The sequence below is a fragment of the Trachypithecus francoisi genome, unplaced genomic scaffold, assembly GCF_009764315.1.
Source record: "Trachypithecus francoisi isolate TF-2019V2 unplaced genomic scaffold, Tfra_2.0 Lachesis_group12, whole genome shotgun sequence".
NCBI classification, from domain to species: Eukaryota; Metazoa; Chordata; class Mammalia; order Primates; family Cercopithecidae; genus Trachypithecus; species Trachypithecus francoisi.
In genome coordinates, this window is record NW_022681457.1 from 89953932 (window position 1) to 89965642 (window position 11711).

General features: G+C 51.9%; 1 protein-coding gene across 1 annotated transcript; it reads right to left on the reverse strand.

Moving 5' to 3' along the window:
- On the reverse strand, window positions 1-5169 carry GJB3 (gap junction protein beta 3). Its single transcript, XM_033227180.1, has 2 exons — window positions 4582-5169; window positions 1-1623 (listed from the first exon to the last, which is right to left on the reverse strand). The coding sequence occupies exon 2, from the start codon at window positions 1596-1598 to the stop codon at window positions 786-788; it is 813 nt and encodes a 270-aa protein (XP_033083071.1). The 5' UTR covers window positions 1599-1623; window positions 4582-5169; the 3' UTR covers window positions 1-785.
- Between the last annotated feature and the right edge of the window lie 6542 nt (window positions 5170-11711).

The window sequence follows — 11711 nt, forward strand, 5'->3', positions numbered from 1 at the left end:
ACCTGTATAAAACACAGGCTTTATTGATTTCAAGGAAACTGTCTTGAGCCTGTGCTATCAGCGCATCCACCCGAGTCCCTGGGATCAGGGTCTGAAAGGCTGGCACCAGGCAGAACACAGTTGTGGGGAGGAAGGTGGGAGCACCACTGCCTGAGGCTGAGGGAGTAGGATTTGGGGGAAGAGGGCTTCCATTGAGCCAAGTGATGACCTGGGGGACCCCTGGGTGTCTCCACAACCTCTTGTCAGACTCACTCTCAGGCCTCCAGACCTGCTGCTGCTGGGAGAAAACCTCCTCTCCACTGCAGGAATCTGGGCAGCTCCTCCAGAAGGAGTGGAGATGCCTTAGGTCCTCTGAGGCTAGCCCAGGGCGAGCATCTCTTTTTGTATGGCCTCCAGACCTCTGTGCTGCTGTCGTCTCTGCTTGGGAGCTCTTCTCACCTCTCTTACACGTTGTGTTCTCAGGGAAGCCTCTCCTGATGACCCTTCCCGGGTTAGCTAGAAGCCCTGCCAGCAGCGCCCTAAGTGGCCCCTTGCAGGCATAGATAGTTAATTCGCTTGTTTCAAAGTCTGTGTCCTTTGAGGGCTGGCGCTGGCCCTGTGGGTTACCTATACCCAGGTAGACAGCCCAGTGCCCAGTGTCAAAACATATCTGCCAAAAGGAAAGTTGCATAGCTTAGTGACCTCAAAGTGGGGTCACTCAGCCTCTGTAGGACCTCTCCACCCTGCCACACCGCCCTGCCTGTCCCATTGGCAGCCCCCATGTTGCCCTACCCCCTGCCCTGTTATCAGATGGGGGTCAGGTTGGGTGCTGAGGCCTGCAGCTTGTTATTGCCTGGATCTGGATCCAGCTCCCCAGCCTCCACGAGCTTGTGGTGGCAGCGGCAGGTGGAAGCTCGGCTGGTGGAGGACGAGGGGCCACGGCCCCCTCGAGGCTTGTCCTTGTGCAGGCCTCCCAGGACCCTGTGGCAGATAAGGTAGCAGAGCTCGCAGGTGGTGAGTACGATGCAGACGGCGGAGGCGCCCACCATGAAGTAGGTGAAGATTTTCTTTTCGGTGGGTCGGGCGATGTAGCAGTCCACAATATTGGGGCAGGGGGCCACGTTGGCGCACTGCACCAGGCGCGGCATGTTGAAGCCGTGCCAGAGAGTGTGCAGCAGGTAGAGGAAGAGGAACTCGATGATGAGCTTGAAGATGAGGCTGAACAGGTAGGTCCACCACAGGCCTCCGTGCTTCTTGCCTGTGTCGTCGTACAGCTTGGTGCACTGGTCCCCGTACTTCTGGCGGTGCCGACGCTCCCGCTCCTCACGGTAGGCCACATGCAGGGTGACCAGCAGCGAGGGGCACGTGACGAAGATGAGCTGCAGGGCCCAGAGGCGGATGTTGGAGATGGGGAAGTAGTTGTCGTAGCAGACGTTGGTGCAGCCGGGCTGCTTGGTGTTGCAGTCAAAGTCCTTCTGCTCGTCCCCCCACACGCGCTCTGCAGCCACCACATACACCAGCACCCGGAAGACGAACACCACTGACAGCCAGATGCGCCCGAACGCTGTGGAGTACTTATTCACGCCGTTCAGTAGGTCCCGGAGTGTCTTCCAGTCCATGGCGTCTGGTGGGGGCTGTGCCTACCTGAGAGAATTAGAGGAAAAACCATCGTGTGAATGAACAGTTGACTTTATTGAGCATTTACTATGTACCAGGCAGTGTTCTGAGTTCTGACTTGTTCAATCCTCACAATGACCCTCTGAGTTCAGAACTATTATTCCTCCCAAGCTGCAGATAGGAAACTGAGGCACAGTAAGGTTACATAACTTACCCAAAGGCAACAGAACTAGTATGCTGGAAGGAAGCAAATGTGCTTTTGCTGATAATAGCAATCACCATTTATTGAGTGTTTACTCTGAGTCAGGCACGAAGCTAAACACTTTATGAGCAGAATCTCATTTAATCTCTTAGAATGACCTCATAACGTGGTTATTACAGTGCTCCTCACTTACAGATGAAACTGATCATTGAACGTTTGCAAAACAAGTAGTACATAGTAAGTGCCCCATAAGTGCTGGCTACTCATTACTGTGAAATTTAGAGAGGTCAAGTAACTCACTTAAAACAAGAGGTGGATTCAAGGCCAGCTGTTGGGTGCCAGAGCCTGTGCTCTCCACCACCTCCTCTTCCCTTCTTCGATGGACTCCTGCCCCAGACCAGATTCTTGAAACGCTTACTTTGTGGATGCCTCACTACTATACTGTGAAGTTGCGGTTATGAGTCCCATTCTACAGAGGGGAAACTGAGGGTCAGAGAGGAGAAATAACGAGCCCAAGGTGTCATAGTTGCTGGGTGGTGAAGAGGGGAGACCAGTTCAGGTTGGGGGTGCATGGAGGCTTATGACTCCTTATATGGAGGCTTATATGACTCCTGGGAGGACACTGGATCCAGGGAATATCTAGAGGCAACTCCCTGCTCCCTGCGCTGGGCCTGGGGAAGCCCAGCCACCCCCAGCCACGCTGGTTGCCAGGGCCTTGTGGTGGAAAGATGTGCTTTGTTCAGGCCTCAATTCACATATCTTCCTCCCAGTCCTGGAGTGACTCAGAGGGTGTGAATGGGTGGGTCTGCCTGAGTGTGCCTTGTTCCTGCGCTGCTGTGGGTGTGAGAGCACCCACCTGCCTGTGTGTGGGCCTGTGTGCGTGTGACTCCCCCTGGAGCGGATTTGCACCTCTGAGCATGTGTGATGCCTGCGAGGCCACCACCCTGCCCCAAATCACCATTACTCTGGCCTGTATTATGACCTCTTTACTGGCTTTTCACCTTCCCCCGTGCCCCTAGAGTCCATTAAATCAGTTCATGCCACTCCCTTGTTTAAGACTCTACTAGCTTCTTGCTAGGCTTAGCAAAACCCCAGATTTGACATTTTCACCCTGCCACACTGGAATAAGCGCCTTGGGGGCTTTTTATTGATTCCTTCTGCCTGGAATGCTCTTCCTCCAGAACCTCACATTGGTAGACCCTTCTCATCACACAGGCCTCTGCTCAAACCTCATCTCTCTAGAGGCCTCTCCAGATTACCCTGGTCTGAAAGAGCCCCTGCTTCTGTCGCTCTGTTCCTGTCCCCTTTCTTTTCTTTGAGACAAGGTCTTGCTCTGTCACCCAGGCTGGAGTGCAGTGGTGCGACCTTGGCTCACTGCAACCTCTGCTTCCCAGGCTCAAGGGATCCTCCTACCTCAGCCCCTGAGTAGCTGGGGCCACAGGTGTGCACCACCATGCCCGGCTCATTTTTCCAGCCCCCTTTGTTTTCTTTATAGCACTTAGTCACTATCTGAAATTAAATACTTTGTCCTTTTTTTCTGGTCTCTTATTATCTGGCTCCCCCTCTAGAATGTCAACTTGGTCTTGCTTTATATTTAGTGCCCAGTGCTTGGCACATAGTAGGCACTCAATGCTGAATGCGTAAACAAACAAATGCTGAGTGCTCAGCTAGGCAGCTTGGAGGGAGGGGACAGGAGGGTGGGCAGGATCCTGGTTGGGGGCAGCCTGGTCAGGGGGATTGGGGGAAAGACTTCCCTGCACTGGGGAGAGGGAGAGAGCACACTTCCTTCTCAGCACCTGGCTCTCCTGGCTGCGTTTCCTCTGGGAATCACAGTCTGGGCAGGATGGGGCGATTGGGAAGACCTCATTCCTGGAAAGCCTCCTCTTCTCCCCTGTTCTGCTCCTTCCAAGCCCTGGTGGTGCGGGAAGGCAGTGGGATAGCACTGAACACCGAGTTCCACCTGGATTCAAACCTCGGCTGGGCCACTTAGTAGCTGGGCGACTTCCAAGAATTTCCTAAACTCATTGACCCTATTTACTTATCTCTAAAGGGAAATAATTCCGACTTTCCCGGGCTGTGGTGAGAATCCTGAGACTATTCCCTCCCAGGTCTGCCAGTCATGTGGTGGGAGTTCACAAGAACTGAAGTGGAGGCTGGAGCCCCCTCTGTCGGGACAGAGAGAAGAGAGGCACCCTGACAGCTGCTTCCACCTGACACCCTCCCATGGCTGCCCACCAGGGTGCAGCTCCCTCCTGGGCCCCCACCTTCCACCCTTGGGCGCTGTCTGCCCAGTCCCTCTTGACACACCCCAGGGAGGAGCCTCACTGGCAAAAAATTTCCTTCCCAAGTCTAGGCTGGGGACTGGTGGAGCCAGTTCTGGTTCCCTCAGCTGCCCTACAAAGCCAGCTCCCAGCGCAACCGTTTTTTCCCAGACCCCCAGGCTGCACTGTGCCCAGCCTTGCCTCCCGCCCCACAATGTCCCCTAAGGATAAAGCTCCCTTTCCTCCCCAGTTTCCCTCCATCCCAGGCAGCTTGGGAGCTTGCGGACTTGGCGAAGGGGTGTCTCGGAACCTTCCCGCAGCCGGGGCCCCTAATGGGCCCAGAACTGAGACGTGAGAGGGCGGATTGGGAGGCACGGGAGAGGGGTCCCCGCATCCCCTCTTCGCGCCCCATCCCAGCGCACTGGCAGGCTCAAGCCCCAGCCCTGCCGCAGGGGATCGCCCAGAGCGCTCGACGCCCCTGAGGGTCCCGCCCCGCCTCGCCCCGCCCGGTCCAGCACTTACCTGCAGCGGCTTGGCCAACGCGGAGGCCTGACCCCGCGTCTCCGGGGCCCACAGCAGAGGCGAGGGCGCCGGAGCTGGGCTCAGCAGTGGTGCACACGGACGGCGGGCACACCTCGGGCGGCGCGGAGGAGGGAGCAGGAGGGAGCCGGCTCCTAGACCCCACGCTGCCAGGTGCTCCCGGGCCAGCCTCCGGAGGGGCTGGTGGCCCGTCTGAGCCTCCGCTTCCTCAGGCGTAAAATGGGGGCATCAGTGACCGTGGGCAGGGCCATCCGAAGGCTCCAATGAGATCAGGGGCGGGAAGCACTCTGCAAACTGTTAAGTGCCGCGGCGGCAGGTCCGACTGCAATCAGGACTCGCCCACGCCAGTTTGCCGCGGGTACCGTGCCCGCTTCCGGCCCAGCCCGGTCCCCGCCTGGCGCGGGACCTTGACCGTGCGTGGGACACCCCTGGGGGCCCGCCCTCCCGGTGCGACGGACCCTCCACCTCGGCCTCCAGCGAGGTCGGTGCGCTTTGGAGAGCCGGGGTCGGGGGCAGACCTTGTATCCACAGCGAGAAGGGGCACAGTGAGTCCTGTGCCAGGAAAGACGTGCAGGAATGAGGGCGGAGTGGGGGAGGTCACCGCCTGGAGTGACTCAGAGGGGCAGACTGCAACCAGAGCTGCCTACCTGAACACCAGGGTCCCTAGTTTCTTGTTTTCATTCACGGATCGCCTGTTCATATTCAACTATATAGTCCTCTTTTTTACATTTAACCTATGGAAGTATGCTATCAACACTCTTCTGCACTTTGCTTTTTTCATTTAGCAAAATATGACATTTCTCCCATCCGTCGATATAGAGCGGCCTTGCTCTCTCATTTTAAAAACGGCTGAATAGTATATGTACTGTAATGTATTTAATCAGTCCTACTCTGATAAAAATTAAGGCTGTTTCTAGTCTTTTATTTCATTCTATTACAAATGCCATTGCAATAAATAGCCCCTGCCAAAGCAGGTGGTTCTGCAGCTGGGGTGGGGCTGGGCTGTGCCCTGGGGATAAGGATGCATTGTCTTATTTACTAGCGTGTCATGACTGGGAACTAATAAGAGCCTGCAGCGCTTCAGCCTTTTCTGGAAAACCCCAGGGTTGCCAGCCTCCCTGGGAGTCCCTGGATCTTAGGGTGAGGCCCGAGTCCTGTCTCCACAAAGGTGATATTGCTGGCACTATGGTGGCTCCACACGGTGTTTGCCTAGGACTGTACCGGTTCATGCCTGCAGTGCTGGCATCATTAACAATGCCCCCTTTTACTTTAAAAAATGCCCCAAAGTTAGGAGCATCAATTATGGTCGCCCTCCTCTTACTCATTTTGGTAGGGAATGAGCACTGAGTTGGGAGCTCACTGGCATCTTTGTACCTGACACTGTCCCACATGCTCGCAGAATCCAGATGAGGAAGGTCCAATCCTTCCTGCTTTTATGAAGGAGAAAGCTGAAGCACACACGGGTGAGGTGACTTGTTCAGGGTCACACAGATAATAAGCAGTAGACCCAGCTTGGGAGGTCTCAGCAGTGTTATTTCCAGATACAGAAAAGCCACAGAGCAGAGGCTCCCTTTGTACTCACTGGGGTCGTGGCCCTTGAAAATCTATGCTGAGATTGAGGAGTACCAGGTGGCCCAGGTGCGTGTGCCGTGCTCTGTGCATGGGCGGTGTGGGAGTGAGCATGATGGCGTGGGGCCCCAGACTCTGCTGCCTGCTGCTCTGCTCCCTGTCAGAGCAAGACTTGCTCCCCCCTACCTCCCCTCCTAGTCATTTTTCGACTCATTTGAACAATGTTCCTGTCCCTACCATGTCACTAAAAATGGCCTGTCAAGGTCTCCATGCATCTCTGTAATGCTAAATCCAGCAATCACACCTCTGTCCCCATGCCCCTTGACCTTCAGAAGCACCTGGGACAATGTGCCACTCCTTCCTTCTAGAAACACTTTCTTCCCTGTGCTTTCTTGATACCACAGGCCTCACATCCTGGCCTCTAAGGTGGGCATGTCCCAGGGACCAGTCTCTTCCTTCCCAGATGAGCTCACCCAGTCCTGGGGATCTAGACACCATCCCACTCACTGATGATTCACACATTTCCAACAGCGGACTTGACTTCTCCCTGAACACCAGACTGTAACCAGAGCTGCTTACCTGAACACCAGGGTCCCTAGTTTCTTGTTTTCATTTCCAAATCGCTCTTTCATATTCAACTATATATTCTTTTCACATTTAACCTATGGAAGTATGCTATGCTATCTGCACTCTTCTGCACTTTGCTTTTTTCATTTAACAAAATATGAGACATTTCCCCCATCAGTTGATATAGAGCGGCCTTGCTCTCTCATTTTAAAAACAGCCGAATAGTATATGTACTACAATATATTTAATCAGTCTTATTCTGATGAAAATTAAGGCTGTTTCTAGTCTTTTGTTTCACTCTATTACAAACACAATTGCAGTGAATATCCTTGGATAATCATTATTTAACACATTTGAAAATTGTATTTATAGGGTATATCCCTACAAGTGGAATTTTTGCCTTAAAGTTGTATGTGGATTTAAAATTTTAATAGATGTTGCCTAATCGTCCTCACAGGTGTTTCAGTTTGCACTCCAAGAGACAAGGGAGTGCCTGTATCCCCATATACTTCCCAATAGAGAGCGTTATCAAACTTTATGATCTTTGTCAGTGATAGCTCATTATACTTTATTGTGCATGTCTCTTGGTATGAGTGAGATTGAGAATCTTTTCATATATTTAAGAGCCGCTCTTGTTTGTTATCCTGTGAACAGTCCTTTGCCTTTGCCCATTTTTCTATTGGATGGTTGACTTTTATTATTTTTTTCTCAGGAGCTCTTTACATACTAAAGAAATAAGCCCTCCTCTGTCTGTGATACAAATAGAAAGGATTCCTTCCGCCTCTACTGTTTGGCACCTGTAATTTGACTTTATAGATGGCGCGGTTTTGCCATACAGAATTAAACATGTTTTATGTAGTCCAGTGTATTAAAATCATCTTTTATGGCCTTTGGGTTTTGTTGTCACTAGAAATGCCTTTACCACTCTGAGGATTGCAATAACATCTTTTCCCATGGTTGCTTCTAGGCGAAGTAGTGTTTTAATGATCTATTAGATTGGTGCAAAAGTAATTGCGGTTTTTGCCATTGAAAGTAATGGTAAAAACGGCAGTTACTTTTGCACCAACCTAATAGATCATACCACTTCCCTCTAAAACCTTACAGGGACTTATCGTTAACTTTAGACTGATATCCACTCGACGTTGAACCCCAAGGCACCAGGCGACCTAGTCCTGCGTCTCCCCCTATCTCTCATCCCCTTGGGCGCTGTAGTGGCCTTCTTTCTGGTTCTTGAACAAGCCGCATTCAGGGCAGCCTTCTGGTTTTTGCCTTTGCTGTTCCCTCTGCCTGTACTGCCTTCTGCTGGCTCTTTACCTGGAAGCTGCCTCCTCCTTATTCAGGTCTCACCTTCTTATAGAGGTGTTTCCTGGTTCCCCCACCCCTGCCCCAAAGGTTCCTTGCCCCACTTCCTCAGCAGACACTCTTCACAGCCGTCTCTGAAATTATCTCCAGGAGAGCAGGGAGCTCGCTGGTCATGTTCCTGCCACATTACCAGGGCCAGGAATGTACAGATTCTCAGTCACTATTCGTAAACACTGGGTGCACCTAAGATTATGTGGGAGAACTGTTTCTGCGTGTGTGAGCCTGGAGATCTGTGTGTTAAGGGTGGTATGTGGGCCGTGTGAGTAGGCTTTGATGTGCATGGTTGTGAATGTGTGTGATGGCGGAGATGGCTGGGGCGGTGTGGAAGGCCGTGTGCATTTGTGGTTGTGAATGTGTGTGATGGTGGAGATGGCTGGAGTGGTGTGGGAGGCTATGCGCATGTGTGGTTGTGAATGTGTGTGATGGTGGAGATGGCTGGGGTGGTGTGGGAGGCTGTGTACATGTGTGGTTGTGAATGTGTGTGATGGCGGAGATGGCTGGGTTGGTGTGGGAGGCTGTGCACCCGTGTGGTTGTGAATGTGTGTGATGGTGGAGATGGCTAGGGTGGTGTGGGAGGCTGTGTGCATTTGTGGTTGTGAATGTGTGTGATGGTGGAGATGGCTGGGCTGCTGTGGGAGACTGTGTGCATGTGTGGTTGTGTGTCAGGTGGTGGTGTGTAGTGGTGTCTATATGTGTGGTTGGGTTATTCTGCTCTGGTGACCAGGTGATTTTATCACCTAGGTCCTGTCATTCTGACCCTGCCAGATGCCGGCTCTTCACTCTTGACATGAGGTAGTGCCCCCAAAAATTGGCCTTTGCTTTTTCTGGAGTGAGCTGGAAGAGTTCCCCATTCCAGAGAGAATGGCTCTGAGGACCTTAATGCCTTGTGGTCCCACCCTAAATTTCTGCTCCCTGAGTAGGGGAATGTGTAGGAGGCCATCTAGGCCATCTCCCTGCCTCAGGACAAAGCTGTGTTGCACCAGGGCTTGGCAGCTGTTCTCAGGGCCTACACCTGCTGTGTGGAGGTGGCAGGGCCTGAGCCTGTACCTCTTCTGGCCCTGGCCCTGGCCCAGGTGGTGTTGCTCCCAGGCCACCCTCTCCACCTAGAGTTCTTGCCCAGGCCTCAGGCAGGTGCTTCCTGGGATGGGAAGACCCCCGCCCCCCTGCCTTTCAGACTGGAGTTTTCCTTGTCTTTGTGCGTCTGCAGCAGAGGCATAAGGCCCTTTCCTCCCGTGAGCGGAGAGGTGGGGCAGGCAGAAGCCATGGGAAACAGGTCAGGCAGAGAGATGGGGGCTTTCGAGCCCTGCTCAGGCATGGGGCTGCAGGCAGGGAGGAGACGGTCTTCCAGGGCTTGGGCTGGAGTGTTGCTTATTTTCCAAGACACCTAGAGTTGCTCGAAACTTCTGCCCACACACCTTGCTCCTCGAATGGAGGTAATACGTGACTTTGTTGAGCAGCTGTCAGGAGCCAACCATTCTAATGTGCACACACCCCTTCTTACCCACCAGGCACCTCCCTCCACCCCTTCTCTTTCTCCTCCATCACTAAACGTTTACTCTTTACTGGATCTTTCCTGTAATAATAACCATGTGGGTATTTCTCCATCTTAACAACAACAACAAAAAAACACCTTAACCTGAACTCCACTTCTCCTTCCAGCGTCTGCCTCATTTCTTTCCACTCCTTTACAGTAAAATCTATCAAAAGACTTGTCCCGATTCATTATCTCCATTTTTTCTCTTTCATCTTCTCTTGAGCTTATTCTAATCAGCTTTTGCTTCCTATATGACACCAAAACTGCTCTTGTCAAAGTCCCTATAGCTAAACCCCATGGCCAAGTTTCAGTCCTCATCTTTCCCTGAACCCTCAGCAGCGTTGAATGAAGTTGATTCCTCTCGCCTTGACACTCTTCATTTGGCTTTGGAGACATCACACTCTCCTGACTTTTCTCCTTCCTTTCTGTACTTTCTTTCTCAGTCTCCTTTGCTGGTTCCTCCAGATCTTCCTGATTTTTAAGTACTGGGCTGCCTTGGGGCTCAGTGCTTGTGCTCTTTCTCTTCTCTGTCCTCCCTCACTCACTTGGCAACATCATCCAGTCTCAGGGTTTAAAATATGAAAATTCAACTGACAACCCCTAAATACGTATCCCCAGCCCAGACCGTTCCTCTAAACTTGGTACTCATATGTCCAGCTGTTAGTCAGCTTTCTCCTAGGATATTTAGTAGGTAAGCTCGTTACTTACTAGGGATGCCAGATTTAGGAACAACGCAAAAACACAACCATGACACCCAGTTGATTCTGAATTTCAGCTAGTACACACATTAAAAAATTGTTGGCTATGCACGGTGGCTCATGCCTGTAATCCCAGCACTTTGGGATGCTGAGGCGGGTGGATCACGAGGTCAAGAGATGGAGACTATCCTGGCCAACATGGTGAAACCTCATCTCTACTAAAAACACAAAAAATAGCTGGGTGTGGTGGTGTACACCTGTAGTCCCAGCTACTCGGGAAGCGGAGGCAGGATAATCGCTTGAACCAGGGAGGCAGAGGTTGCAGTGAGCCGAGATTGTGCCACTGCAGTCCAGCCTGGTGAAGAGTGAGACTCTGTCTCAAAAAAAAAAAAAAAAAAATTGTTTATCTGAAATTTGCTCATCTGGCAACCTACCCCTTTTCTTCCTCTCTGACCTTTTCTCTCACTTATTCTAGTAAATGGCAGTTTTACTCATTGAGTTGCTCAGGCCCCAAACCTTAGAGTCTTCGTTGATCCTCTTTTCCCATATCCCACATCCAATGTCGGTGAATCATTTTGGTGCTACTTTCAAAATATTTACAGGATCTGGCCACTTCTCACTGACTCCGTTAATATTATTGGGGTAACATGAAATCAAGAACCATTTGTTTCCTGGATGATTGCAGTAGCCTTGTAACTGGTCTTCCTGCTTTAGCCTTTGCCCCTATCCATTTGCTGCTAACAGAGCTGCCAGAGGGATCGTGCTCCTTTTGGCTTAAAAATGTTGCACTGGCTTCCGACTCACTCAGACTGACAGCCGACGGCATCAGGATGGCCTGTAAGACCCTACACGACCGAGTCCTTCTCAGGCCTCACCCGTAGGCTCCGGCTTCATTTCCATGTCTCTCGGCTCACTGGCTGCGCTGCCTCATTGGCTTCCTTGTACCCTGGGTATGTGCCAGGGCTTTCCAGGTCTCAGTGTTCCTGCACTTGCTCTTTCTTCTCTCTGAAATAGACTTACTAACCTTCCCTGGCCTCCCCATCTAAAATTGTAATTCCCTTCTCAGTTTTTGTTTATTGTCTCTCACATCACTAGAAATCTCTGGGGACAGCCATTTTCTTTCTGTTGTGTTTGCTGCTATATTCCTGGTGCCTAAAACAGTGCCTGGCACTTAGTAGACAAAGAATACTTGTTACACGAGTGAATAAGACCCCCAAAGCATGGTAAGCTCCTGTCCCAGGCCAGTGCATGGCATGGCAGCCGTGTTATCAGTTTCCTTCTAGCTCAGCATTGCCACCTCCTACCTGCCAGAAGTTCCTCCCTGACCAGCTGCCCTCCTCCAGGAAGCCCTTTTTGGCTGAGTCTCATTTTTCCTCTTTCCT

Bases quoted from the DNA above. Each gene is read 5' to 3' on its own strand.
- GJB3 (XM_033227180.1), bottom strand. From the start codon at position 1,598: ATGGACTGGAAGACACTCCGGGACCTACTGAACGGCGTGAATAAGTAC.